The sequence below is a fragment of the Scyliorhinus torazame genome, chromosome 6 (genome assembly GCF_047496885.1).
Source record: "Scyliorhinus torazame isolate Kashiwa2021f chromosome 6, sScyTor2.1, whole genome shotgun sequence".
Lineage (NCBI taxonomy): Eukaryota > Metazoa > Chordata > Chondrichthyes > Carcharhiniformes > Scyliorhinidae > Scyliorhinus > Scyliorhinus torazame.
In genome coordinates this window covers 6,008,751-6,035,442 of record NC_092712.1, presented here as the reverse complement: position 1 = coordinate 6,035,442, position 26,692 = coordinate 6,008,751, and the positions used below count along the sequence as shown (strand labels likewise).

Sequence of the window (26,692 nt, the reverse complement as noted above, 5' to 3'; positions counted from 1 at the left end):
GAGGGAGCGCCGCACTGTCAGAGGGTCAGTACTGAGGGAGTGCCGCACTGTCAGGCGGTCAGTACTGAAGGAGTGCCGCACTGTCCGAGGGTCAGTACTGAGGGAGTGCCGCACTGTGAGAGGGCCAGTACTGAGGGGGTGCTGCACTGTCAGAGAGTCAGTACTGAGGGAGTGCTGCACTGTCAGAGGGTCAGTACTGAGGGAGCGCCGCACTGTCAGGCGGTCAGTACTGAAGGAGTGCCGCACTGTCCGAGGGTCAGTACTGAGGGAGTGCCGCACTGTGAGAGGGCCAGTACTGAGGGTGTGCTGCACTGTCAGAGGGTCAGTACTGAGGGAGTGCTGCACTGTCAGAGGGTCAGTACTGAGGGAGCGCCGCACTGTCAAAGGGTCAGTACTGAGGGAGTGCCGCACTGTCAGAGGGTCAGTACTGAGGAAGTGTTGCACTGTTAGAGGGTCAGTACTGAGGGAGTGCTGCACTGTCAGACGGTCAGTACTGAGGGAGCGCCGCACTGTCAGAGGGTCAGTACTGAGGGAGTGCTGCACTGTCAGATGGTCAGTACTGAGGGAGCACTGCACTGTCAGAGGGTCAGTACTGAGGGAGTGCTGCACTGTCAGGGAGTCCGTACTGAGGGTGTGCCGCACTGTCAGAGGGTCAGTACTGAGGGAGTGCCGCACTGTCAGAGGGTCAGTACTGAGGGAGTGCTGCACTGTCAGACGGTCAGTACTGAGGGAGCGCCGCACTGTCAGAGGGTCAGTACTGAGGGAGCGCCGCACTGTCAGAGAGTCAGTACTGAGGGAGTGCTGCACTGTCAGAGGGTCAGTACTGAGGGACTGTCGCACTGTCAGAGGGTCAGTACTGAGGGAGCGCCGCACTGTCAGAGGGTCAGTACTGAGGGAGCGCCGCACTGTCAGAGGGTCAGTACTGAGGGAGTGCCGCACTGTCAGAGGGTCAGTACTGAGGAAGTGCTGCACTGTCAGAAAGTCAGTACTGAGGGAGTGCCGCACTGTCAGAGGGCCAGTACTGAGGGAGTGCTGCACTGTCAGAGGGTCAGTACTGAGGGAGTGGTGCACTGTCAGAGCGTCAGTACTGAGGGAGCGCCGCACTGTCAAAGGGTCAGTACTGAGGGAGTGCCGCACTGTCAGAGGGTCAGTACTGAGGGAGTGACGCACTGTTAGAGGGTCAGTACTGACGGAGTGCTGCACTGTCAGATGGTCAGTACTGAGGGAGCGCCGCACTGTCAGAGGGTCAGTACTGAGGGAGCGCCGCACTGTCAGAGGGTCAGTACTGAGGGAGCGCTGCACTGTCAGAGGGTCAGTACTGAGGGAGTGCCGCACTGTCAGAGGGTCAGTACTGAGGGGGTGCTGCACTGTCAGAGAGTCAGTACTGAGGGAGTGCCGCACTGTCAGAGGGCCAGTACTTAGGGAGTGCTGCACTGTCAGAGGGTCAGTACTGAGGGAGCGCCGCACTGTCAAAGGGTCAGTACTGAGGGAGTGCAGCACTGTCAGAGGGTCAGTACTGAGGGAGTGCCGCACTGTCAGAGGGTCAGTACTGAGGGAGTGCTGCACTGTCAGACGGTCAGTACTGAGGGAGCGCCGCACTGTCAGAGGGTCAGTACAGAGGGAGCGCCGCACTTTCAGAGAGTCAGTACTGAGGGAGTGCTGCACTGTCAGAGGGTCAGTACTGAGGGAGTGTCGCACTGTCAGAGGGTCAGTACTGAGGGAGCGCCGCACTGTCAGAGGGTCAGTACTGAGGGAGCGCCGCACTGTCAGAGGGTCAGTACTGAGGGAGTGCCGCACTGTCAGAGGGTCAGTACTGAGGAAGTGCTGCACTGTCAGAGAGTCAGTACTGAGGGAGTGCCGCACTGTCAGAGGGCCAGTACTAAGGGAGTGCTGCACTGTCAGAGGGTCAGTACTGAGGGAGTGCTGCACTGTCAGAGGGTTAGTACTGAGGGAGCGCCGCACTATCAGCGGGTCAGTACTGGGGGAGTGCTGCACTGTTAGAGGGTCAGTACTGACGGAGTGCTGCACTGTCAGACGGTCAGTACTGAGGGAGCGCCGCACTGTCAGAGGGTCAGTACTGAGGGAGCGCCGCACTGTCAGAGGGTCAGTACTGAGGGAGCGCTGCACTGTCAGAGGGTCAGTACTGAGGGAGTGCCGCACTGTCAGAGGGTCAGTACTGAGGGAGTGCTGCACTGTCAGAGGGTCAGTACTGAGGGAGCGCCGCACTGTCAGAGGGTCAGTACTGAGGGAGTGCTGCACTGTCAGAGGGTCAGTACTGAGGGAGTGCCGCACTGTCAGAGGGTCAGTACTGAGGGAGTCCCGCACTGTCAGAGGGTCAGTACTGAGGGGGTGCTGCACTGTCAGGGTCAGTGCTGAGGGAGTGCTGCACTGTCAGAGGGTCAGTACTGAGGGAGTGCCGCACTGTCAGAGGGTCAGTACTGAGGGGGTGCTGCACTGTCAGAGAGTCAGTACTGAGGGAGTGCCGCACTGTCAGAGGGCCAGTACTGAGGGAGTGCTGCACTGTCAGAGGGTCAGTACTGAGGGAGTGCTGCACTGTCAGAGGGTCAGTACTGAGGGAGCGCCGCACTGTCAAAGGGTCAGTACTGAGGGAGTGCAGCACTGTCAGAGGGTCAGTACTGAGGGAGTGCTGCACTGTCAGAGGGTCAGTACTGACGGAGTGCTGTACTGTCACAGGGTCAGTACTGAGGGATTGCCGCTGTTAGAGGGTCAGTACTGAGGGAGTGCCGCTGTTAGAGGGTCAGTACTGAGGCAGTGCCGCACTGTCAGAGGGTCAGTACTGAGGGAGTGCTGCACTGTCAGAGGGTCAGTACTGAGGGAGTGCCGCACTGTCAGAGGGTCAGTACTGACGGAGTGCTGCACTGTCACAGGGTCAGTACTGAGGGATTGCCGCTGTTAGAGGGTCAGTACTGAGGGAGTGCCGCTGTTAGAGGGTCAGTACTGAGGGAGTGCCGCACTGTCAGAGGGTCAGTACTGAGGGAGTGCTGCACTGTCAGAGGGTCAGTACTGAGGGAGTGCCGCACTGTCAGAGGGTCAGTACTGAGGGTGTGCCGCACTGTCAGAGGGTCAGTACTGAGGGAGTGCAGCACTGTCAGAGGGTCAGTACTGAGGGAGTGCTGCACTGTCAGAGGGTCAGTACTGAGGGAGTGCTGCACTGTCAGAAGGTCAGTACTGAGGGAGTGCTGCACTGTCAGAGGGTCAGTACTGAGGGAGTGCTGCACTGTCAGAGGGTCAGTACTGAGGGAGTGCTGCACTGTCAGAGGGTCAGTACTGAGGGAGTGCTGCACTGTCAGAGGGTCAGTACTGAGGGAGTGCTGCACTGTCAGAGGGTCAGTACTGAGGGAGTGCTGCACTGTCAGAGGGTCAGTACTGAGGGAGCGCCGCGCTGTCAGAGGGTCAGTACTGAGGGAGTGCAGCACTGTCAGAGGGTCAGTACTGAGGAAGTGCAGCACTGTCAGAGTGTCAGTACTGAGGGAGTGCCGCACTGTCAGAGGGCCAGTACTGAGGGAGTGCTGCACTGTCAGAGGGTCAGTACTGAGGGAGTGCTGCACTGTCAGAGGGTCAGTACTGAGGGAGCGCCGCACTGTCAAAGGGTCAGTACTGAGGGAGCGCCGCACTGTCAGAGGGTCAGTACTGAGGGAGTGCTGCACTGTCAGAGGGTCAGTACTGAGGGAGTGTCGCACTGTCAGAGGGTCAGTACTGAGGGAGTGCTGCACTGTCAGACGGTCAGTACTGAGGGAGCGCCGCACTGTCAGAGGCTCAGTACTGAGGGAGCGCCGCACTGTCAGAGGGTCAGTACTGAGGGAGTGCTGCACTGTCAGACGGTCAGTACTGAGGGAGCGCCGCACTGTCAGAGGCTCAGTACTGAGGGAGCGCCGCACTGTCAGAGGGTCAGTACTGAGTGAGTGCCGCACTGTCAGGCGGTCAGTACTGAAGGAGTGCCGCACTGTCCGAGGGTCAGTACTGAGGGAGTGCCGCACTGTGAGAGGGTCAGTACTGAGGGGGTGCTGCACTGTCAGAGAGTCAGTACTGAGGGAGTGCCGCACTGTCAGAGGGCCAGTACTGAGGGAGTGCTGCACTGTCAGAGGGTCAGTACTGAGGGAGTGCTGCACTGTCAGAGGGTCAGTACTGAGGGAGCGCCGCACTGTCAAAGGGTCAGTACTGAGGGAGCGCCGCACTGTCAAAGGTCAGTACTGAGGGAGCGCCGCACTGTCAGAGGGTCAGCACTGAGGAAGTGTTGCACTGTCAGAGGGTCAGTACTGAGGGAGTGCTGCACTGTCAGACGGTCAGTACTGAGGGAGCGCCGCACTGTCAGAGGGTCAGTACTGAGGGAGTGCTGCACTGTCAGATGGTCAGTTCTGAGGGAGTGCCGCACTGTCAGAGGGTCAGTACTGAGGGAGTGCTGCACTGTCAGACGGTCAGTACTGAGGGAGCGCCGCACTGTCAGAGGGTCAGTACTGAGGGAGCGCCGCACTGTCAGAGAGTCAGTACTGAGGGAGTGCTGCACTGTCAGAGGGTCAGTACTGAGGGAGTGTCGCACTGTCAGAGGGTCAGTACTGAGGGAGCGCCGCACTGTCAGAGGGTCAGTACTGAGGGAGCGCCGCACTGTCAGAGGGTCAGTACTGAGGGAGTGCCGCACTGTCAGAGGGTCAGTACTGAGGAAGTGCTGCACTGTCAGAGAGTCAGTACTGAGGGAGTGCTGCACTGTCAGAAGGTCAGTACTGAGGGAGTGCTGCACTGTCAGAGGGTCAGTACTGAGGGAGTGCTGCACTGTCAGAGGGTCAGTACTGAGGGAGCGCCGCACTGTCAAAGGGTCAGTACTGAGGGAGCGCCGCACTGTCAGAGGGTCAGTACTGAGGGAGTGCTGCACTGTCAGAGGGTCAGTACTGAGGGAGTGCTACACTGTCAGAGGGTCAGTACCTGAGGGAGTGCCGCACTGTCAGAGGGTCAGTACTGAGGGAGTGCCGCACCGTCAGAGGGTCAGTACTGAGCGAATGCTGCACTGTCAGAGGGTCAGTACTGAGGGAGTGCTGCACTGTCAGAGGGTCAGTACTGAGCGAGTGCCGCACCGTCAGAGGGTCAGTACTGAGCGAATGCTGCACTGTCAGAGGGTCAGTACTGAGGGAGTGCTGCACTGTCAGAGGGTCAGTACTGAGGGAGTGCTGCACTGTCAGAGGGTCAGTACTGAGGGAGTGCTGCACTGTCAGAGGGTCAGTACTGAGGGAGTGCTGCACTGTCAGAGGGTCAGTACTGAGGGAGCGCCGCACTGTCAAAGTGTCAGTACTGAGGGAGGGCCGCACTGTCAGAGGGTCAGTACTGAGGGAGTGCAGCACTGTCAGAGGGTCAGTACTGAGGAAGTGCAGCACTGTCAGAGAGTCAGTACTGAGGGAGTGCCGCACTGTCAGAGGGCCAGTACTGAGGGAGTGCTGCACTGTCAGAGGGTCAGTACTGAGGGAGTGCTGCACTGTCAGAGGGTCAGTACTGAGGGAGCGCCGCACTGTCAAAGGGTCAGTACTGAGGGAGCGCCGCACTGTCAGAGGGTCAGTACTGAGGGAGTGCTGCACTGTCAGAGGGTCAGTACTGAGGGAGTGTCGCACTGTCAGAGGGTCAGTACTGAGGGAGTGCTGCACTGTCAGACGGTCAGTACTGAGGGAGCGGCGCACTGTCAGAGGCTCAGTACTGAGGGAGCGCCGCACTGTCAGAGGGTCAGTACTGAGGGAGTGCCGCACTGTCAGGCGGTCAGTACTGAAGGAGTGCCGCACTGTCCGAGGGTCAGTACTGAGGGAGTGCCGCACTGTGAGAGGGCCAGTACTGAGGGGGTGCTGCACTGTCAGAGAGTCAGTACTGAGGGAGTGCTGCACTGTCAGAGGGTCAGTACTGAGGGAGCGCCGCACTGTCAGGCGGTCAGTACTGAAGGAGTGCCGCACTGTCCGAGGGTCAGTACTGAGGGAGTGCCGCACTGTCAGAGGGTCAGTACTGAGGGAGCGCCGCACTGTCAGAGGGTCAGTACTGAGGAGTGCCGCACTGTCAGAGGGTCAGTACTGAGGGAGCGCCGCACTGTCAGAGGGTCAGTACTGAGGGAGCGCCGCACTGTCAAAGGTCAGTACTGAGGGAGTGCCGCACTGTCAGAGGGTCAGTACTGAGGAAGTGTTGCACTGTTAGAGGGTCAGTACTGAGGGAGTGCTGCACTGTCAGACGGTCAGTACTGAGGGAGCGCCGCACTGTCAGAGGGTCAGTACTGAAGGAGTGCCGCACTGTCCGAGGGTCAGTACTGAGGGAGTGCCGCACTGTGAGAGGGTCAGTACTGAGGGGGTGCTGCACTGTCAGAGAGTCAGTACTGAGGGAGTGCCGCACTGTCAGAGGGCCAGTACTGAGGGAGTGCTGCACTGTCAGAGGGTCAGTACTGAGGGAGTGCTGCACTGTCAGAGGGTCAGTACTGAGGGAGCGCCGCACTGTCAAAGGGTCAGTACTGAGGGAGCGCCGCACTGTCAAAGGTCAGTACTGAGGGAGTGCCGCACTGTCAGAGGGTCAGTACTGAGGAAGTGTTGCACTGTCAGAGGGTCAGTACTGAGGGAGTGCTGCACTGTCAGAGGGTCAGTACTGAGGGAGCGCTGCACTGTCAGAGGGTCAGTACTGAGGGAGTGCTGCACTGTCAGACGGTCAGTACTGAGGGAGCGCCGCACTGTCAGAGGGTCAGTACTGAGGGAGTGCTGCACTGTCAGGTGGTCAGTACTGAGGGAGTGCCGCACTGTCAGAGGGTCAGTACTGAGGGAGTGCTGCACTGTCAGACGGTCAGTACTGAGGGAGCGCCGCACTGTCAGAGGGTCAGTACTGAGGGAGTGCTGCACTGTCAAAGGTCAGTACTGAGGGAGTGCCGCACTGTCAGAGGGTCAGTACTGAGGAAGTGTTGCACTGTCAGAGGGTCAGTACTGAGGGAGTGCTGCACTGTCAGACGGTCAGTACTGAGGGAGCGCCGCACTGTCAGAGAGTCAGTACTGAGGGAGTGCTGCACTGTCAGAGGGTCAGTACTGAGGGAGTGTCGCACTGTCAGAGGGTCAGTACTGAGGGAGCGCCGCACTGTCAGAGGGTCAGTACTGAGGGAGCGCCGCACTGTCAGAGGGTCAGTACTGAGGGAGTGCCGCACTGTCAGAGGGTCAGTACTGAGGAAGTGCTGCACTGTCAGAGAGTCAGTACTGAGGGAGTGCTGCACTGTCAGAAGGTCAGTACTGAGGGAGTGCTGCACTGTCAGAGGGTCAGTACTGAGGGAGTGCTGCACTGTCAGAGGGTCAGTACTGAGGAAGCGCCGCACTGTCAAAGGGTCAGTACTGAGGGAGCGCCGCACTGTCAGAGGGTCAGTACTGAGGGAGTGCTGCACTGTCAGAGGGTCAGTACTGAGGGAGTGCTACACTGTCAGAGGGTCAGTACCTGAGGGAGTGCCGCACTGTCAGAGGGTCAGTACTGAGGGAGTGCCGCACCGTCAGAGGGTCAGTACTGAGCGAATGCTGCACTGTCAGAGGGTCAGTACTGAGGGAGTGCTGCACTGTCAGAGGGTCAGTACTGAGCGAGTGCCGCACCGTCAGAGGGTCAGTACTGAGCGAATGCTGCACTGTCAGAGGGTCAGTACTGAGGGAGTGCCGCACTGTCAGAGGGTCAGTACTGAGGAAGTGTTGCACTGTTAGAGGGTCAGTACTGAGGGAGTGCTGCACTGTCAGACGGTCAGTACTGAGGGAGCGCCGCACTGTCAGAGGGTCAGTACTGAGGGAGTGCTGCACTGTCAGAGGGTCAGTACTGAGGGAGTGCTGCACTGTCAGAGGGTCAGTACTGAGGGAGTGCTGCACTGTCAGAGGGTCAGTACTGAGGGAGTGCTGCACTGTCAGACGGTCAGTACTGAGGGAGCGCCGCACTGTCAGAGGGTCAGTACTGAGGGAGTGCTGCACTGTCAGGGAGTCCGTACTGAGGGTGTGCCGCACTGTCAGAGGGTCAGTACTGAGGGAGTGCCGCACTGTCAGAGGGTCAGTACTGAGGGAGTGCTGCACTGTCAGACGGTCAGTACTGAGGGAGCGCCGCACTGTCAGAGGGTCAGTACTGAGGGAGCGCCGCACTGTCAGAGAGTCAGTACTGAGGGAGTGCTGCACTGTCAGAGGGTCAGTACTGAGGGACTGTCGCACTGTCAGAGGGTCAGTACTGAGGGAGCGCCGCACTGTCAGAGGGTCAGTACTGAGGGAGCGCCGCACTGTCAGAGGGTCAGTACTGAGGGAGTGCCGCACTGTCAGAGGGTCAGTACTGAGGAAGTGCTGCACTGTCAGAAAGTCAGTACTGAGGGAGTGCCGCACTGTCAGAGGGCCAGTACTGAGGGAGTGCTGCACTGTCAGAGGGTCAGTACTGAGGGAGTGGTGCACTGTCAGAGCGTCAGTACTGAGGGAGCGCCGCACTGTCAAAGGGTCAGTACTGAGGGAGTGCCGCACTGTCAGAGGGTCAGTACTGAGGGAGTGACGCACTGTTAGAGGGTCAGTACTGACGGAGTGCTGCACTGTCAGATGGTCAGTACTGAGGGAGCGCCGCACTGTCAGAGGGTCAGTACTGAGGGAGCGCCGCACTGTCAGAGGGTCAGTACTGAGGGAGCGCTGCACTGTCAGAGGGTCAGTACTGAGGGAGTGCCGCACTGTCAGAGGGTCAGTACTGAGGGGGTGCTGCACTGTCAGAGAGTCAGTACTGAGGGAGTGCCGCACTGTCAGAGGGCCAGTACTTAGGGAGTGCTGCACTGTCAGAGGGTCAGTACTGAGGGAGCGCCGCACTGTCAAAGGGTCAGTACTGAGGGAGTGCAGCACTGTCAGAGGGTCAGTACTGAGGGAGTGCCGCACTGTCAGAGGGTCAGTACTGAGGGAGTGCTGCACTGTCAGACGGTCAGTACTGAGGGAGCGCCGCACTGTCAGAGGGTCAGTACAGAGGGAGCGCCGCACTTTCAGAGAGTCAGTACTGAGGGAGTGCTGCACTGTCAGAGGGTCAGTACTGAGGGAGTGTCGCACTGTCAGAGGGTCAGTACTGAGGGAGCGCCGCACTGTCAGAGGGTCAGTACTGAGGGAGCGCCGCACTGTCAGAGGGTCAGTACTGAGGGAGTGCCGCACTGTCAGAGGGTCAGTACTGAGGAAGTGCTGCACTGTCAGAGAGTCAGTACTGAGGGAGTGCCGCACTGTCAGAGGGCCAGTACTAAGGGAGTGCTGCACTGTCAGAGGGTCAGTACTGAGGGAGTGCTGCACTGTCAGAGGGTTAGTACTGAGGGAGCGCCGCACTATCAGCGGGTCAGTACTGGGGGAGTGCTGCACTGTTAGAGGGTCAGTACTGACGGAGTGCTGCACTGTCAGACGGTCAGTACTGAGGGAGCGCCGCACTGTCAGAGGGTCAGTACTGAGGGAGCGCCGCACTGTCAGAGGGTCAGTACTGAGGGAGCGCTGCACTGTCAGAGGGTCAGTACTGAGGGAGTGCCGCACTGTCAGAGGGTCAGTACTGAGGGAGTGCGGCACTGTCAGAGGGTCAGTACTGAGGGAGCGCCGCACTGTCAGAGGGTCAGTACTGAGGGAGTGCTGCACTGTCAGAGGGTCAGTACTGAGGGAGTGCCGCACTGTCAGAGGGTCAGTACTGAGGGAGTCCCGCACTGTCAGAGGGTCAGTACTGAGGGGGTGCTGCACTGTCAGGGTCAGTGCTGAGGGAGTGCTGCACTGTCAGAGGGTCAGTACTGAGGGAGTGCCGCACTGTCAGAGGGTCAGTACTGAGGGGGTGCTGCACTGTCAGAGAGTCAGTACTGAGGGAGTGCCGCACTGTCAGAGGGCCAGTACTGAGGGAGTGCTGCACTGTCAGAGGGTCAGTACTGAGGGAGTGCTGCACTGTCAGAGGGTCAGTACTGAGGGAGCGCCGCACTGTCAAAGGGTCAGTACTGAGGGAGTGCAGCACTGTCAGAGGGTCAGTACTGAGGGAGTGCTGCACTGTCAGAGGGTCAGTACTGACGGAGTGCTGTACTGTCACAGGGTCAGTACTGAGGGATTGCCGCTGTTAGAGGGTCAGTACTGAGGGAGTGCCGCTGTTAGAGGGTCAGTACTGAGGCAGTGCCGCACTGTCAGAGGGTCAGTACTGAGGGAGTGCTGCACTGTCAGAGGGTCAGTACTGAGGGAGTGCCGCACTGTCAGAGGGTCAGTACTGACGGAGTGCTGCACTGTCACAGGGTCAGTACTGAGGGATTGCCGCTGTTAGAGGGTCAGTACTGAGGGAGTGCCGCTGTTAGAGGGTCAGTACTGAGGGAGTGCCGCACTGTCAGAGGGTCAGTACTGAGGGAGTGCTGCACTGTCAGAGGGTCAGTACTGAGGGAGTGCCGCACTGTCAGAGGGTCAGTACTGAGGGTGTGCCGCACTGTCAGAGGGTCAGTACTGAGGGAGTGCAGCACTGTCAGAGGGTCAGTACTGAGGGAGTGCTGCACTGTCAGAGGGTCAGTACTGAGGGAGTGCTGCACTGTCAGAAGGTCAGTACTGAGGGAGTGCTGCACTGTCAGAGGGTCAGTACTGAGGGAGTGCTGCACTGTCAGAGGGTCAGTACTGAGGGAGTGCTGCACTGTCAGAGGGTCAGTACTGAGGGAGTGCTGCACTGTCAGAGGGTCAGTACTGAGGGAGTGCTGCACTGTCAGAGGGTCAGTACTGAGGGAGTGCTGCACTGTCAGAGGGTCAGTACTGAGGGAGCGCCGCGCTGTCAGAGGGTCAGTACTGAGGGAGTGCAGCACTGTCAGAGGGTCAGTACTGAGGAAGTGCAGCACTGTCAGAGAGTCAGTACTGAGGGAGTGCCGCACTGTCAGAGGGCCAGTACTGAGGGAGTGCTGCACTGTCAGAGGGTCAGTACTGAGGGAGTGCTGCACTGTCAGAGGGTCAGTACTGAGGGAGCGCCGCACTGTCAAAGGGTCAGTACTGAGGGAGCGCCGCACTGTCAGAGGGTCAGTACTGAGGGAGTGCTGCACTGTCAGAGGGTCAGTACTGAGGGAGTGTCGCACTGTCAGAGGGTCAGTACTGAGGGAGTGCTGCACTGTCAGACGGTCAGTACTGAGGGAGCGCCGCACTGTCAGAGGCTCAGTACTGAGGGAGCGCCGCACTGTCAGAGGGTCAGTACTGAGTGAGTGCCGCACTGTCAGGCGGTCAGTACTGAAGGAGTGCCGCACTGTCCGAGGGTCAGTACTGAGGGAGTGCCGCACTGTGAGAGGGTCAGTACTGAGGGGGTGCTGCACTGTCAGAGAGTCAGTACTGAGGGAGTGCCGCACTGTCAGAGGGCCAGTACTGAGGGAGTGCTGCACTGTCAGAGGGTCAGTACTGAGGGAGTGCCGCACTGTCAGAGGGTCAGTACTGAGGGAGCGCCGCACTGTCAAAGGGTCAGTACTGAGGGAGCGCCGCACTGTCAAAGGTCAGTACTGAGGGAGTGCTGCACTGTCAGACGGTCAGTACTGAGGGAGCGCCGCACTGTCAGAGGGTCAGTACTGAGGGAGTGCTGCACTGTCAGGTGGTCAGTACTGAGGGAGTGCCGCACTGTCAGAGGGTCAGTACTGAGGGAGTGCTGCACTGTCAGACGGTCAGTACTGAGGGAGCGCCGCACTGTCAGAGGGTCAGTACTGAGGGAGTGCTGCACTGTCAGAGGGTCAGTACTGAGGGAGTGTCGCACTGTCAGAGGGTCAGTACTGAGGGAGCGCCGCACTGTCAGAGGGTCAGTACTGAGGGAGCGCCGCACTGTCAGAGGGTCAGTACTGAGGGAGTGCCGCACTGTCAGAGGGTCAGTACTGAGGAAGTGCTGCACTGTCAGAGAGTCAGTACTGAGGGAGTGCTGCACTGTCAGAAGGTCAGTACTGAGGGAGTGCTGCACTGTCAGAGGGTCAGTACTGAGGGAGTGCTGCACTGTCAGAGGGTCAGTACTGAGGAAGCGCCGCACTGTCAAAGGGTCAGTACTGAGGGAGCGCCGCACTGTCAGAGGGTCAGTACTGAGGGAGTGCTGCACTGTCAGAGGGTCAGTACTGAGGGAGTGCTACACTGTCAGAGGGTCAGTACCTGAGGGAGTGCCGCACTGTCAGAGGGTCAGTACTGAGGGAGTGCCGCACCGTCAGAGGGTCAGTACTGAGCGAATGCTGCACTGTCAGAGGGTCAGTACTGAGGGAGTGCTGCACTGTCAGAGGGTCAGTACTGAGCGAGTGCCGCACCGTCAGAGGGTCAGTACTGAGCGAATGCTGCACTGTCAGAGGGTCAGTACTGAGGGAGTGCTGCACTGTCAGAGGGTCAGTACTGAGGGAGTGCTGCACTGTCAGAGGGTCAGTACTGAGGGAGTGCTGCACTGTCAGAGGGTCAGTACTGAGGGAGTGCTGCACTGTCAGAGGGTCAGTACTGAGGGAGCGCCGCACTGTCAAAGTGTCAGTACTGAGGGAGGGCCGCACTGTCAGAGGGTCAGCACTGAGGGAGTGCAGCACTGTCAGAGGGTCAGTACTGAGGAAGTGCAGCACTGTCAGAGAGTCAGTACTGAGGGAGTGCCGCACTGTCAGAGGGCCAGTACTGAGGGAGTGCTGCACTGTCAGAGGGTCAGTACTGAGGGAGTGCTGCACTGTCAGAGGGTCAGTACTGAGGGAGCGCCGCACTGTCAAAGGGTCAGTACTGAGGGAGCGCCGCACTGTCAGAGGGTCAGTACTGAGGGAGTGCTGCACTGTCAGAGGGTCAGTACTGAGGGAGTGTCGCACTGTCAGAGGGTCAGTACTGAGGGAGTGCTGCACTGTCAGACGGTCAGTACTGAGGGAGCGGCGCACTGTCAGAGGCTCAGTACTGAGGGAGCGCCGCACTGTCAGAGGGTCAGTACTGAGGGAGTGCCGCACTGTCAGGCGGTCAGTACTGAAGGAGTGCCGCACTGTCCGAGGGTCAGTACTGAGGGAGTGCCGCACTGTGAGAGGGTCAGTACTGAGGGGGTGCTGCACTGTCAGAGAGTCAGTACTGAGGGAGTGCCGCACTGTCAGAGGGCCAGTACTGAGGGTGTGCTGCACTGTCAGAGGGTCAGTACTGAGGGAGTGCTGCACTGTCAGAGGGTCAGTACTGAGGGAGCGCCGCACTGTCAAAGGGTCAGTACTGAGGGAGCGCCGCACTGTCAAAGGTCAGTACTGAGGGAGTGCCGCACTGTCAGAGGGTCAGTACTGAGGAAGTGTTGCACTGTTAGAGGGTCAGTACTGAGGGAGTGCTGCACTGTCAGACGGTCAGTACTGAGGGAGCGCCGCACTGTCAGAGGGTCAGTACTGAGGGAGTGCTGCACTGTCAGATGGTCAGTACTGAGGGAGCACTGCACTGTCAGAGGGTCAGTACTGAGGGAGTGCTGCACTGTCAGGGAGTCCGTACTGAGGGTGTGCCGCACTGTCAGAGGGTCAGTACTGAGGGAGTGCCGCACTGTCAGAGGGTCAGTACTGAGGGAGTGCTGCACTGTCAGACGGTCAGTACTGAGGGAGCGCCGCACTGTCAGAGGGTCAGTACTGAGGGAGCGCCGCACTGTCAGAGAGTCAGTACTGAGGGAGTGCTGCACTGTCAGAGGGTCAGTACTGAGGGACTGTCGCACTGTCAGAGGGTCAGTACTGAGGGAGCGCCGCACTGTCAGAGGGTCAGTACTGAGGGAGTGCCGCACTGTCAGAGGGTCAGTACTGAGGGAGTGCCGCACTGTCAGAGGGTCAGTACTGAGGAAGTGCTGCACTGTCAGAAAGTCAGTACTGAGGGAGTGCCGCACTGTCAGAGGGCCAGTACTGAGGGAGTGCTGCACTGTCAGAGGGTCAGTACTGAGCGAGTGGTGCACTGTCAGAGCGTCAGTACTGAGGGAGCGCCGCACTGTCAAAGGGTCAGTACTGAGGGAGTGCCGCACTGTCAGAGGGTCAGTACTGAGGGAGTGTCGCACTGTTAGAGGGTCAGTACTGACGGAGTGCTGCACTGTCAGATGGTCAGTACTGAGGGAGCGCCGCACTGTCAGAGGGTCAGTACTGAGGGAGCGCCGCACTGTCAGAGGGTCAGTACTGAGGGAGCGCTGCACTGTCAGAGGGTCAGTACTGAGGGAGTGCCGCACTGTCAGAGGGTCAGTACTGAGGGAGTGCCGCACTGTCAGAGGGTCAGTACTGAGGGAGTGCCGCACTATCAGAGGGTCAGTACTGAGGGGGTGCTGCACTGTCAGAGAGTCAGTACTGAGGGAGTGCCGCACTGTCAGAGGGCCAGTACTGAGGGAGTGCTGAACTGTCAGAGGGTCAGTACTGAGGGAGTGCTGCACTGTCAGAGGGTCAGTACTGAGGGAGCGCCGCACTGTCAAAGGGTCAGTACTGAGGGAGCGTCGCACTGTCAGAGAGTCAGTACTGAGGGAGTGCTGCACTGTCAGAGGGTCAGTAATGAGGGAGCGCCGCACTGTCAGAGAGTCAGTACTGAGGGAGTGCTGCACTGTCAGAGGGTCAGTAATGAGGGAGTGTCTCACTGTCAGAGGGTCAGTACTGAGGGAGTGCTGCACTGTCACAGGGTCAGTACTGAGGGAGTGCTGCACTGTCAGACGGTCAGTACTGAGGGAGCACGGCACTGTCAGAGGGTCAGTACTGAGGGAGCGCCGCATGGTCAGAGGGTCAGTACTGAGGGAGTGCTGCACTGTCAGAGGGTCAGTACTGAGGGAGTGTTGCACAGTCAGAGGGTCAGTACTGAGGGAGTGCTGCACTGTCAGACGGTCAGTACTGAGGGAGCGCCGCACTGTCAGAGGGTCAGTACTGAGGGAGTGCTGCACTGTCAGAGGGTCAGTACTGAGGGAGCACTGCACTGTCAGAGGGTCAGTACTGAGGGAGTGCTGCACTGTCAGAGAGTCAGTACTGAGGGTGTGCCGCACTGTCAGAGGGTCAGTACTGAGGGAGTGCCGCACTGTCAGAGGGTCAGTACTGAGGGAGTGCTGCACTGTCAGACGGTCTGTACTGAGGGAGCGCCGCACTGTCAGAGGGTCAGTACTGAGGGAGCGCCGCACTGTCAGAGAGTCAGTACTGAGGGAGTGCTGCACTGTCAGAGGGTCAGTACTGAGGGAGTGTCGCACTGTCAGAGGGTCAGTACTGCGGGAGCGCCGCACTGTCAGAGGGTCAGTACTGAGGGAGCACTGCACTGTCAGAGGGTCAGTACTGAGGGAGCGCCGCACTGTCAGAGGGTCAGTACTGAGGGAGTACCGCACTGTCAGAGGGTTAGTACTGAGGAAGTGCTGCACTGTCAGAGAGTCAGTACTGAGGGAGTGCCGCACTGTCAGAGGGCCAGTACTGAGGGAGCGCCGCAATGTCAGAGAGTCAGTACTGAGGGAGCGCCGCACTGTCAGAGGGTCAGTACTGAGGGAGCGCTGCACTGTCAGAGGGTCAGTACTGAGGGAGTGCCGCACTGTCAGAGGGTCAGTACTGAGGGAGTGCCGCACTGTCAGAGGGTCAGTACTGAGGGAGTGCCGCACTGTCAGAGAGTCAGTACTGAGGGAGTGTCTCACTGTCAGTGGGTCAGTACTGAGGGAGAGCTGCACTGTCAGAGGGTCAGTACTGAGGGAGCGCCGCACTGTCAGAGGGTCAGTACTGAGGGAGTGCTGCACTGTCAGAGGGTCAGTACTGAGGGAGTGGTGCACTGTCAGAGGGTCAGTACTGAGGGAGTGCTGCACTGTCAGAGGGTCAGTACTGAGGGAGTCCTGCACTGTCAGGGTCAGTACTGAGGGAGCGCCGCACTGTCAGAGGGTCAGTACTGAGGGAGTGCCGCACTGTCAGAGCGTCAGTACTGAGGGAGTGCTGCACTGTCAGAGGGTCAGTACTGAGGGAGTGCCGCACTGTCAGAGGGTCAGTACTGAGGGAGTGCTGCACTGTCAGAGGGTCAGTAGTGAGGGAGTGCCGAACTGTCAGAGGGTCAGGGCTGAGGGAGTGCTGCACTGTCAGAGGGTCAGTACTGAGGAAGTGCTGCACTGTCAGAGGGTCAGTACTGAGGGAGTGCTGCACTGTCAGAGGGTCAGTACTGAGGGAGTGCCGCACTGTCAGAGGGTCAGTACTGAGGGAGTGCCGCACTGTCAGAGGGTCAGTACTGAGGGAGTGCCGCACTATCAGAGGGTCAGTACTGAGGGGGTGCTGCACTGTCAGAGAGTCAGTACTGAGGGAGTGCCGCACTGTCAGAGGGCCAGTACTGAGGGAGTGCTGAACTGTCAGAGGGTCAGTACTGAGGGAGTGCTGCACTGTCAGAGGGTCAGTACTGAGGGAGCGCCGCACTGTCAAAGGGTCAGTACTGAGGGAGCGTCGCACTGTCAGAGAGTCAGTACTGAGGGAGTGCTGCACTGTCAGAGGGTCAGTAATGAGGGAGTGTCTCACTGTCAGAGGGTCAGTACTGAGGGAGCGCCGCACTGTCAGAGAGTCAGTACTGAGGGAGTGCTGCACTGTCAGAGGGTCAGTAATGAGGGAGTGTCTCACTGTCAGAGGGTCAGTACTGAGGGAGTGCTGCACTGTCACAGGGTCAGTACTGAGGGAGTGCTGCACTGTCAGACGGTCAGTACTGAGGGAGCACGGCACTGTCAGAGGGTCAGTACTGAGGGAGCGCCGCACTGTCAGAGGGTCAGTACTGAGGGAGTGCTGCACTGTCAGAGGGTCAGTACTGAGGGAGTGTTGCACAGTCAGAGGGTCAGTACTGAGGGAGTGCTGCACTGTCAGACGGTCAGTACTGAGGGAGCGCCGCACTGTCAGAGGGTCAGTACTGAGGGAGTGCTGCACTGTCAGAGGGTCAGTACTGAGGGAGCACTGCACTGTCAGAGGGTCAGTACTGAGGGAGTGCTGCACTGTCAGAGAGTCAGTACTTAGGGTGTGCCGCACTGTCAGAGGGTCAGTACTGAGGGAGTGCCGCACTGTCAGAGGGTCAGTACTGAGGGAGTGCTGCACTGTCAGACGGTCTGTACTGAGGGAGCGCCGCACTGTCAGAGAGTCAGTACTGAGGGAGTGCTGCACTGTCAGAGGGTCAGTACTGAGGGAGTGTCGCACTGTCAGAGGGTCAGTACTGCGGGAGCGCCGCACTGTCAGAGGGTCAGTACTGAGGGAGCACTGCACTGTCAGAGGGTCAGTACTGAGGGAGCGCCGCACTGTCAGAGGGTCAGTACTGAGGGAGTGCCGCACTGTCAGAGGGTCAGTACTGAGGAAGTGCTGCACTGTCAGAGAGTCAGTACTGAGGGAGTGCCGCACTGTCAGAGGGTCAGTACTGAGGGAGCGCCGCACTGTCAGAGGGTCAGTACTGAGGGAGTGTCGCACTGTCAGAGGGTCAGTACTGCGGGAGCGCCGCACTGTCAGAGGGTCAGTACTGAGGGAGTGCCGCACTGTCAGAGGGCCAGTACTGAGGGAGCGCCGCAATGTCAGAGAGTCAGTACTGAGGGAGCGCCGCACTGTCAGAGGGTCAGTACTGAGGGAGCGCTGCACTGTCAGAGGGTCAGTACTGAGGGAGTGCCGCACTGTCAGAGGGTCAGTACTGAGGGAGTGCCGCACTGTCAGAGGGTCAGTACTGAGGGAGTGCCGCACTGTCAGAGGGTCAGTACTGAGGGGGTGCTGCACTGTCAGAGAGTCAGTACTGAGGGAGTGTCTCACTGTCAGTGGGTCAGTACTGAGGGGGTCCCGCTGACGGAGAGTCCCGTTGAAGATATTTAACGGAAGAATCAATGGGAAGGGGAAGTCTTGCCTCGCACTGAGTGGTTGGGGACTGGCAGCACTGACACTGAGGTGGGGCCGGGTCAACGGAAGCTTTCTGAAGAGAATTGGATCATTGGATAAAAAGGAAAAGTCTGTCCAGGTAAGCGGCAGTGGAGTGTCTCCGGGTGAATTGAACCTTCAGAGGGATAGCACAATGTGGAGGGACCAAATGGACTCCTTGTGTGATTCTGCGCAGTGTTGAGGAGCAGAGGACTTTGCAGGACTGGATTTCTCCACTGATGCCAGAGTGTAGAGCACACACAGGGGCGTCATTCTCCGACCCCCCGCCGGGTCGGAGAATGGCCGTTGGCCGCCGTGAATCCCGCCCCCGCCCCCGCCGAAGTCTCCGAAGGGAGAAAAGTCGGCGGGGCGTTAATGTCGCCGCTGCCGTCGGAGAATGTCACGGGTCTGCGCAAGGCAGCCGAATTTCGGCCTGCCGATATTCTCCCTTCCGGATGGGCCGAAGTCCCGTCGACGTGATGACCGTTCACGTCGACGTAAATCAAACCTCCTTTTCATCGGCGTGACCCGGTGCTCCAGGCTCACGCCGACCAGCGTGGAGGTGAGTGACGGCCTGGGGGGTTGGCTCTGGGCAGGAAATGGCGTGGCCGCAGTCTGAATGCGTGAGGAGAGGTGTGTCTCGGGATGTGTGTGTGTGTGTGGCGGGGGGGGGGGGGGGGGGTGGTTAGAGTAGGCTGGGCTCCGGGGGAGTGCCGGGAGGGGGTCCGTGCCGGGGAGGTGGATGGGGGGTCCGTGCCGGGGTGGAGGTTGGGGGGGGGTCCGTGCCGTGCCGGGGAGGAGGTTCGGAGGGGGGTCCGTGCTGGAGTGGAGGTTGGGGGGGGGGGTCCGTGCCGGGGTGGAGGTTGGGGGGGGGGTCCGTGCTGGGGTGGAGGTTGGGGGGGGGGGGGTCCGTGCCGGGGTGGAGGTTGGGGGGGGGTCCGTGCCGTGCCGGGGAGGAGGTTCGGAGGGGGGTCCGTGCTGGAGTGGAGGTTGGGGGGGGGGGGGTCCGTGCCAGGGTGGAGGTTGGGGGGGGTCCGTGTCGAGGAGGGGGATGGGAGGGCAAGTGAGTTGGTCCACCTGGCCAGGTGCCAGCCTCCAACAGTTGGACCCATGCGGTCCATGCCACCTGGCTGGGGGGAGGAGGGGGTATGGGCAATGATGACATGTCGTCGTTCCCCTCCCCCCCACCAGGCCGTCATGTTTTCAGATCATCCAGCGATGTTGGCCGCCGTGGTGGCAGCCGCTCATGTCTATGTTGCCCTGGATGAGGAGGAGGAGGAGCGTGCCAGAGAGGCGGCGCAGGCTGCCGCAGAGGGGCAGGCGGCAGCCGCCCAGGCTGGAGGGACACCTGACCGACAGGACGAGGAGGGGGAGGAGGACGTCGCGGCCCCACGGCAACGGAGGCACCCGAGGGCGCCCCGTGTGTACCGGCCCCGGCAGTCATACCAGGACCTCACGGACCGGGAATGCAGGAGGAGACTCCGGATGAGGCGGGAAACCGTGGCACACATCTGCCACCTGCTGGCACACCTGGCACCGCGTGGCACTGGCGGGGGACACCCTCTCCCCGTGTCCGTCAAGGTTACGGTGGCCCTGAACTTTTATGCAACGGGGTCATTCCAGGCACCGAGTGGGGACCTGTCCGGCATATCGCAGACATCGGTGCATCGGTGCATCCGGGCAGTGACAGATGCCCTATATGCCATGGCGCACCGCTACATCCGCTTCCCCGTGGACCGGGCCAGCCAAGATGCCCGGGCCGTGGGCTTCTCTGCCGTGGCCGGGTTCCCCATGGTCCAGGGCGCGATCGATGGGATGCACGTCGCCGTGCGGCCACCTGCAGATAACAGGGCCGTGTTCACTAATAGGAAGGGGACCTATTCGATGAACGTACAGGTGGTCTGCGACCACCGCATGATGATCCTGCACGTCTGCGCCCGGCACCCAGGCAGTGTACACGACTCATTCGTGTTGTCGCGGTCATCCATCCCCGGCATGTACGAGGGACGCCATCCCCGGCTGAGGGGCTGGTTGCTGGGCGACAGGGGCTACCCATTGCGATCGTGGCTGATGACGCCTATACGGAGGCCACGCAATGAGGCGGAGAACCGCTACAATGATGCCCATGTAGCGACAAGGGGAGTGATCGAGAGGTGCTTTGGCGTGCTGAAGATGCGTTTCAGGTGCCTGGACCTCTCTGGGGGCGCCCTCCAGTATCGGTCAGATAGGGTCGGCCGCATCATTGTGGTGTGCTGCGTCCTGCACAACATAGCCCAGCAGAGGGGCGATGTGCCGCAGGCAGAGGAGGGCGGAGTGGAGGAGCAGCAGGAAGAGGCGCAGTCCTCCCCAGATGAGGGGGATGGGGGTAATGGTCAGGGCAGACGGGGTAGACACAGGCGGGTGGCTGTCCACCGTTACCGGCTGGCCCAGCGGGCACGGGACAGACTGATAGACGCCCGCTTCACTGACTAGATGGGCGTGGGAATCGGGTAGTACGGCCACAGACCGCACACCATGGCAACAGCCGACCACCCACACCCCCCACCCATCCACCCACCCAGCACCCTCAGCCCCCTCCCCAACCCCACCCGCCCCACCCGCATGCACACCACCACCCCCCCCCCCATTGCCGATCCACCTCCGGCACAACGGGCCGGGCTCACCCAGTTGCGGGTGGACGCGTGTCTATCGCAGGCCATGGAGGATGATGACAACCCGCCCTGCGGTGAGCTCCTGGCTCTACATCGTTGGACTATGTCTGACCCATGGCCACAGTACCACCATCCACCCGGACCATCCCTGCATGCGGCTGTGACACTGCAGCGCACGGTCCCGTCCTCTGCCCGGGGGATGTTGATGGCGGCCCAGGGGGAAGGGGGCAGACTCACCTGGGGCTGAGGTAAGACCACCCCTCACACACACACTTGCGCTCAACGTACATGACACGCCCGCACACTTTGGACAGAGCACAAAGGCAGCTTCGGTAGGTGTAACATTGACTTTAATAACCAAAGGAGTTCATGCACGTGCCCTAGCCCCTAAAACTCATCTGTGCCCTGCACCCGTGCCAACTTACTCAGTGTCTAATTGTTTGGCCTTACGGGCCCTTTGACTACGTCTACGTGGTTCCCCAGACGGTACAGCAGAACTGGAGGTGGACTCCTGTGATTCCTGCCCTCTGACACCGGATCCCTTTGGCGGCCGTTTCCTGCGGCGTCCTGGCCTAGATGGGACAGGCTGCGGTTCGGGCGACTGGGATGGCGAGCTGCCAGCCTGTCCTGCCCGTTGCCCACCCGATGCACCTGGGACGGAAGGGGGGGAGTCCGAGGTGTCGCGGTGTACCGGGACCTCCCCTCCAGAGGGAGCCGGGACGGACCACACCACCTCCTCCTCCCTCGGGGTGCCCGATGGCCCCCAGGCCTCTACATGGGTGGGGGATGCGAACGGACTGGCCATCCGACGCCCCCCCGACATCTGGCGCTGCCAGTCCTGGAGGCCCGTGCTGGTATCGACAGGGGTCTGCAGGTTTGCAGCCATGGAGCCCAGGGGGTTGGCAAACCCTGTCTGTGACAGTGCGACGCCGGCTCGCACATGGCCACTGGCGCCGATGCCCTCAGCGATGACCTGCAGAGACTGGGCCATGGCCTGCAGAGACTGGGCCATGGCCTGCTGAGACTGGGCCATGGCCTGCTGAGACTGGGCCATGGCCTGCTGAGACTGGGCCATGGCCTGCTGAGACTGGGCTACGGCGTTGAGCGCCTCTGCCATCTGGCGCTGGCACTGGCTCATGGCCTCCTGTGAGAGGGCAGCCATTTCCTGGGCCACAGACGCCGCCTGCACGGAAGGCCCCAGGCCTCGCAAACCGTTCCCCATGTCTGACACCGTCGCACCCATTGCCTCCACCGCGGACGCCACCCGTGCAGTGTCGGCCTGGGTGGCACGCATGACCGGCACCACTCCCAGCTCCTGGACGCGGGTGGACTCCTCCACCTGCGACTGCAGCCGCCGCAAGCCGCCCGTCACCCTCTTCGCTCGTCTCCGTGTCGGTGGTTGCATCGGATCTATGTGTGGGTGTGGTAACTCCAGGAACCCGGGATCCATCTGGGCGGCAGATGTTCGCTTGGGCTGGGCTGCCCTCCGACCGCCCGGTCCCTCTGCTGCTCCTACCTCCACCTGCTGTACCGGGACGGCTGTGTTGTGCGCACCAGTGAGTGTACCAGACGCCTCATCACTAAAGTGCCCAACCGTGGTGAGTGTTTCTGCGATGGTGGAGGGTGTTGGTGACAGTAGTGGCGTTGTGTCGTGCTCTTCGTCCCACTCTGAGTCCATGGCACTTTGGGGTGGGGGTTCGTCTCCACCCATCCACTCTGAGTCACTGTCCGGTATTTCGTCTTCCTGGGTAGTGCTGTCCCGGGTAGGGGTGTCCTGGGTAGTGGTGTCCTGGGTAGTGGTGTCCTGGGTAGTGGTGTCCTGGGTAGTGGTGTCCTGGCTCGGATGTGACGGGGGCCTGTGGCTGCCCCCCTCGTCGCTGGGTGGTCGCTCCCGCACGTGACGGGGGTGTCGTCTCCCTGTTGCTGCAGGTCTCTCTGTCTCCCGTGGTCTCCGAGGGGCATCCTGCGGGCGTCGCATGCTGGAGGGTGCGGGTCTCTCCTTCTCCTGTGGTCTCCGAGGGGCATCCTGATGGCGTCGCATGCTGGAGGATGCGGGTCTCTCCGTCTCCTGTGGTCTCCGAGGGGCATCCTGCGGGCGTCGCATGCTGGAGGGTGCGGGTCTCTCTGTCTCCTGTGGTCTCCGAGGGGCATCTTGCGGGCGTCGCATGCTGGAGGGTTCGGGTCTCTCCGTCTCCCGTGGTCTCCGAGGGGCATCCTGCGGGCGTCGCATGCTGGAGGGTGCGGGTCTCTCCGTCTCCCGTGGTGTGCGAGGGGCATCCTGCGGGCGTCGCATGCTGGAGGGTGCGGGTCTCTCCGTCTCCTGTGGTCTCCGAGGGGCATCCTGCGGGCGGTCTGCATCTGTGGGGATGGGTGCCTGGACGTTTGGTCCTGCGATACACAATGAAGCATGCATGGTTAGACATCAGGCAGTGATCAGGTGATACGGGGGAGGGGGATATAGGGGAGGGGGGATATGGGGACGGGCTGTCGGTGGCTCACTCGCTAGTACGCCCCCGACCTCTGCATCAGCAACCTCCCGGTCCTCAGGTCCGCCAGCCAGTTCCAGGGCCCTTTCCTCGTGTACGGTCAGTGGCCTCTCATCAGCGGGCCCTCCTCCAGTCCTCACATGCTCCCTATTGTTGTGTGCGCGCTTCTCCTGTGGGGGGGGGGGGGGCAGGGGTAAAAGGCAACAGTGTGAGGCAGGTATATGAATGCACGCCATCGGTTGCGCGTGCATTGCAGAGGTTAAGGTTAGGGCTGGATTCACTTGGGGATATGGGGGATATGGGGATATGGGGGATATGGGGAGGGGGGGATATGGGGAGGGGGGATATGGGGAGGGGGGATATGGGGGAGGGGGGATATGGGGGAGGGGGGATATGGGGGAGGGGGGATATGGGGGAGGGGGGATATGGGGGAGGGGGGTATATGGGGGAGGGGGGATATGGGGGAGTGGGGATATGGGGGAGGGGGTATATGGGGGAGGGGGGATATGGGGGAGGGGGGATATGGGGGAGGGGGAATATGGGGGAGGGGGGATATGGGGAGGGGGATATGGGGGAGGGGGGTATATGGGGAGGGGGGATATGGGGGAGTGGGGATATGGGGGAGGGGGTATATGGGGGAGGGGGGATATGGGGGAGGGGGGATATGGGGCAGGGGGGATATGGGGGAGGGGGGATATGGGGTGGGGGGATATGGGGAGGGGGGATATGGGGAGGGGGGGATATGGGGGGAGGGGGGGGCTCACCCTGCCAGCTCTGACGAGGTCGTTCACCTTCTTGTGGCACTGGGTGCCTGTCCGTGGTGTCAGGGCCACAGCGGTGACGGCCTCTGCCACCTCCCTCCACAGGCGCCGGCTGTGGCGTGGGGCAACTCTACGGCCGTGCCCGGGATACAGGGCGTCCCTCCTCTGCTCCACCGCATCCAGGAGCGCCTCCACATCGCGTGACTCGAACCTCGGGGCTGAGCGACGGCCAGCCATCCAGTCGGGTGTTGCAGTCGGGTGTTGCGGTCGGGTGGGAGGGAGCAGCGCGGCCTTATGAGCCGTCACGCCGTGCGGCGCGTATGACGCTGCACGGCGTGAACCACTGCGCAAGCGCGGATCCCGTTACGTCGCTGCTAGCCCATTTCGGGCCGGAGACTATCGACCCATTTTTCCAACGTGACGCAAGTCGGATTTGCGCCATTTTTTGCGCCGATCGGTGGACTTTCCGCCGATAACGGAGAATTTCGCCCAGGATCTCCCGCAGTTTGGGAAGGCAGACAGTGGGACTGTGCTGGAACGGTGCAAACGCTGGTCAGGTAGCAGCGGGCGGAGAGTGTCCATTCTCTGTTCACCACACTGATACTGCGGCTGCAGGAGAGACACAGCAATGCAGAATGCGATTGGCTGGCATTGTTGTCTTTGGGAGGGAGGAGGCCGAGGGCAGATTTGATTGGGGTTTAGATAATTCTGTGGAGGTGAAATGACAACACAAGCAAACTCCTTCATTTCCAGCTGGGACCAATGGAAACATCGTGTTCAATCCATGTTCTGGCTTCTTCCTGCTCTGTGATGTGGAGATGCCGGCGTTGGACTGGGGTGAGGTTACAGTCCAACAGGTTTGTTTTGAATCACTAGCTTCCGGAGCGCAGCTCCTTCCTTACCTGAGGCAGGCGCAGTGTTGCTGCTCTGTGTAAGTGTCTCTGCCTCAGGTTGCGGGTCCTGACATTCTAGGGTGTGGGCGTTACTGGAGCACAGGGTGGGGGTCAGTCTGGCTGGGAGAGCTCCAGGCAGTTGTGCTGGAAGCGGGTCTCAAGATTATTGAGCATCCCAGGAAACAGGAAGGAGATTCTCAAACTCGTCAAAGCCAGGAACAAACATGGACGCAGGGCCGGAACGGGATTAAAGATATCACAGTTGTTGAGATCATATTGTATCAGGGACACTGTCAGTAAAAGGAGATCTTTTATTCAATCACCTGTTGAGATATTGTCTCCACCACTGAGCTGCTTTGCTGTGTTTCTGGCCGCAGGTCTGCTTCAAGTAAACACCTAAACACAGCCGTCTGCACCTCGTACGTCTAGACAATGTTGGGGAAAGCAGAGGAACTCTCAACAACAAACATTGCGACCTTCACCAAGCATGTTTTCCCACATAACCTACTCCCTAAATCCCAACCCCTCCCCAAATCCCAACCCCTCCCTAAATCCCAACACTTCCCTGAATCCCAACCCCTCCCTGAATCCCAAACTCACCCCCACCCTAAATCCCAACCCCCTCCCCAAATCCCAACCCCTCCCCAAATCCCAACCCCTCCCTAAATCCCAAACTCAACCCCACCCTAAATCCCAACCCCCTCCCCAAATCCCAACCCCTCCCCAAATCCCACCCCCCTCCCCAAATCCCAACCCCTCCCTAAATCCCAACCCCTCCCTGAATCCCAAACTCACCCCCACCCTAAATCCCAACCCCCTCCCCAAATCCCAACCCGTCCCTAAACACCAACCCCTCCCTAAATCTCAATCTCACCCCAAATCCCAACCCCTCCCCAAATCCCAACCCCTCCATGAATCCCAAACTCACCCCTTCCCCAAATTCCAACCCCTCCCTAAATCCCAACCCCTCCCCAAATCCCAACCCCTCCCTGAATTCCAACCACTCCCTAAATCCCCCCCACCTCCTCCCTAAACCCCAACTGCTCCATTAATCCCCCCACCCCTTCTCTAAACCCCAACACTTCCTGTTTGCACTGAGTGCTGAATTTGGTGCTTTTTGAGTGCGATAGTGAGAGTTTGGTGACCGAGGGAGTGCTGAATTTGGTGCTTTTTGAGTGCGATAGTGAGAGTTTGGTGACCAAGGGAGTTAGGTGAGGAGGGAGTAAGGTGCTCCTTTCATTTTGTTTCCGACATTTCCGCAAAGAGTGCGAAGAGAGCCAGGAGTTTACAGGAAGTGTAGCTGACTGGGAGCAGAGTCGAAGGGCGGAGATCTAGTTAGTCCACACTGCAGCTATATTCTTTAAGGTAAGAGGGGATGGAGGCTAGGCCAGTTACATGCTCCTCCTGTAGGATGTGGGTGGTGAGGGATACCACCGGTGTCCCCACTGACTATACCTGCGGGAAGTGCACCCAACTTCAGCTCCTCAAAGACCGTGTTAGGGAACTGGAGCTGAAGCTGGATGAACTTCGGATCATCCGGGAGGCAGAGGGGGTGATTGAGAAGAGTTACAGGGAGGTAACCACACCCAAGGTACAGGACAAGAATAGCTGGGTTACAGTCAGGGGGTAAAAAACAAACAGGCAGACAGTGCAGGGATCCCTCGTGGCCGTTCCCCTTCAAAACAAGTATACCGTTTTGGATGCTGTTGGGGGGGATGACCTACCGGGGGAAGGCCCTAGCGGTCAGGTCTCTGGCACGGAGTCTGGCTCTGGGGCTCAGAAGGGAAGGGGGGAGAATAGAAAAGCAATAGTTGTAGGAGATTCAATGGTTAGGGGAATAGATAGGAGATTCTGTGGTCGCGAGCGAGACTCCCGGAAGGTATGTTGCCTCCCGGGTGCCAGGGCCAGGGATGTCTCGGATCGTGTCTTCAGGATCCTTAAGGGGGAGGGTGAGCAGCCAGAAGTCGTGGTGCACATTGGTACCAACGACATAGGTAGGAAAAGGGGTGTGGAGGTAATAAACAAGTTTAGGGAGTTAGGCTGGAAGTTGAAAGCCAGGACAGACAGAGTTGTCATCTCTGGTTTGTTGCCGGTGCCACGTGATAGCGAGGCTAGGAATAGGGAGAGAGTGCAGTTGAACACGTGGCTGCAGGAA

General features: G+C 60.0%; 1 protein-coding gene across 1 annotated transcript in view; it reads right to left on the bottom strand.

Moving 5' to 3' along the window:
• The window catches only part of LOC140425682 (uncharacterized), a 171,571-nt gene that overhangs the window by 24,711 nt on the left and 120,168 nt on the right, over positions 1-26,692 (bottom strand). Inside the window, exon 9 of the mRNA XM_072510177.1 lies at positions 24,861-24,962. Within this exon, the coding sequence (XP_072366278.1) occupies positions 24,861-24,962 (102 nt within the window). The remainder of the gene's footprint in view (positions 1-24,860; positions 24,963-26,692) is intronic.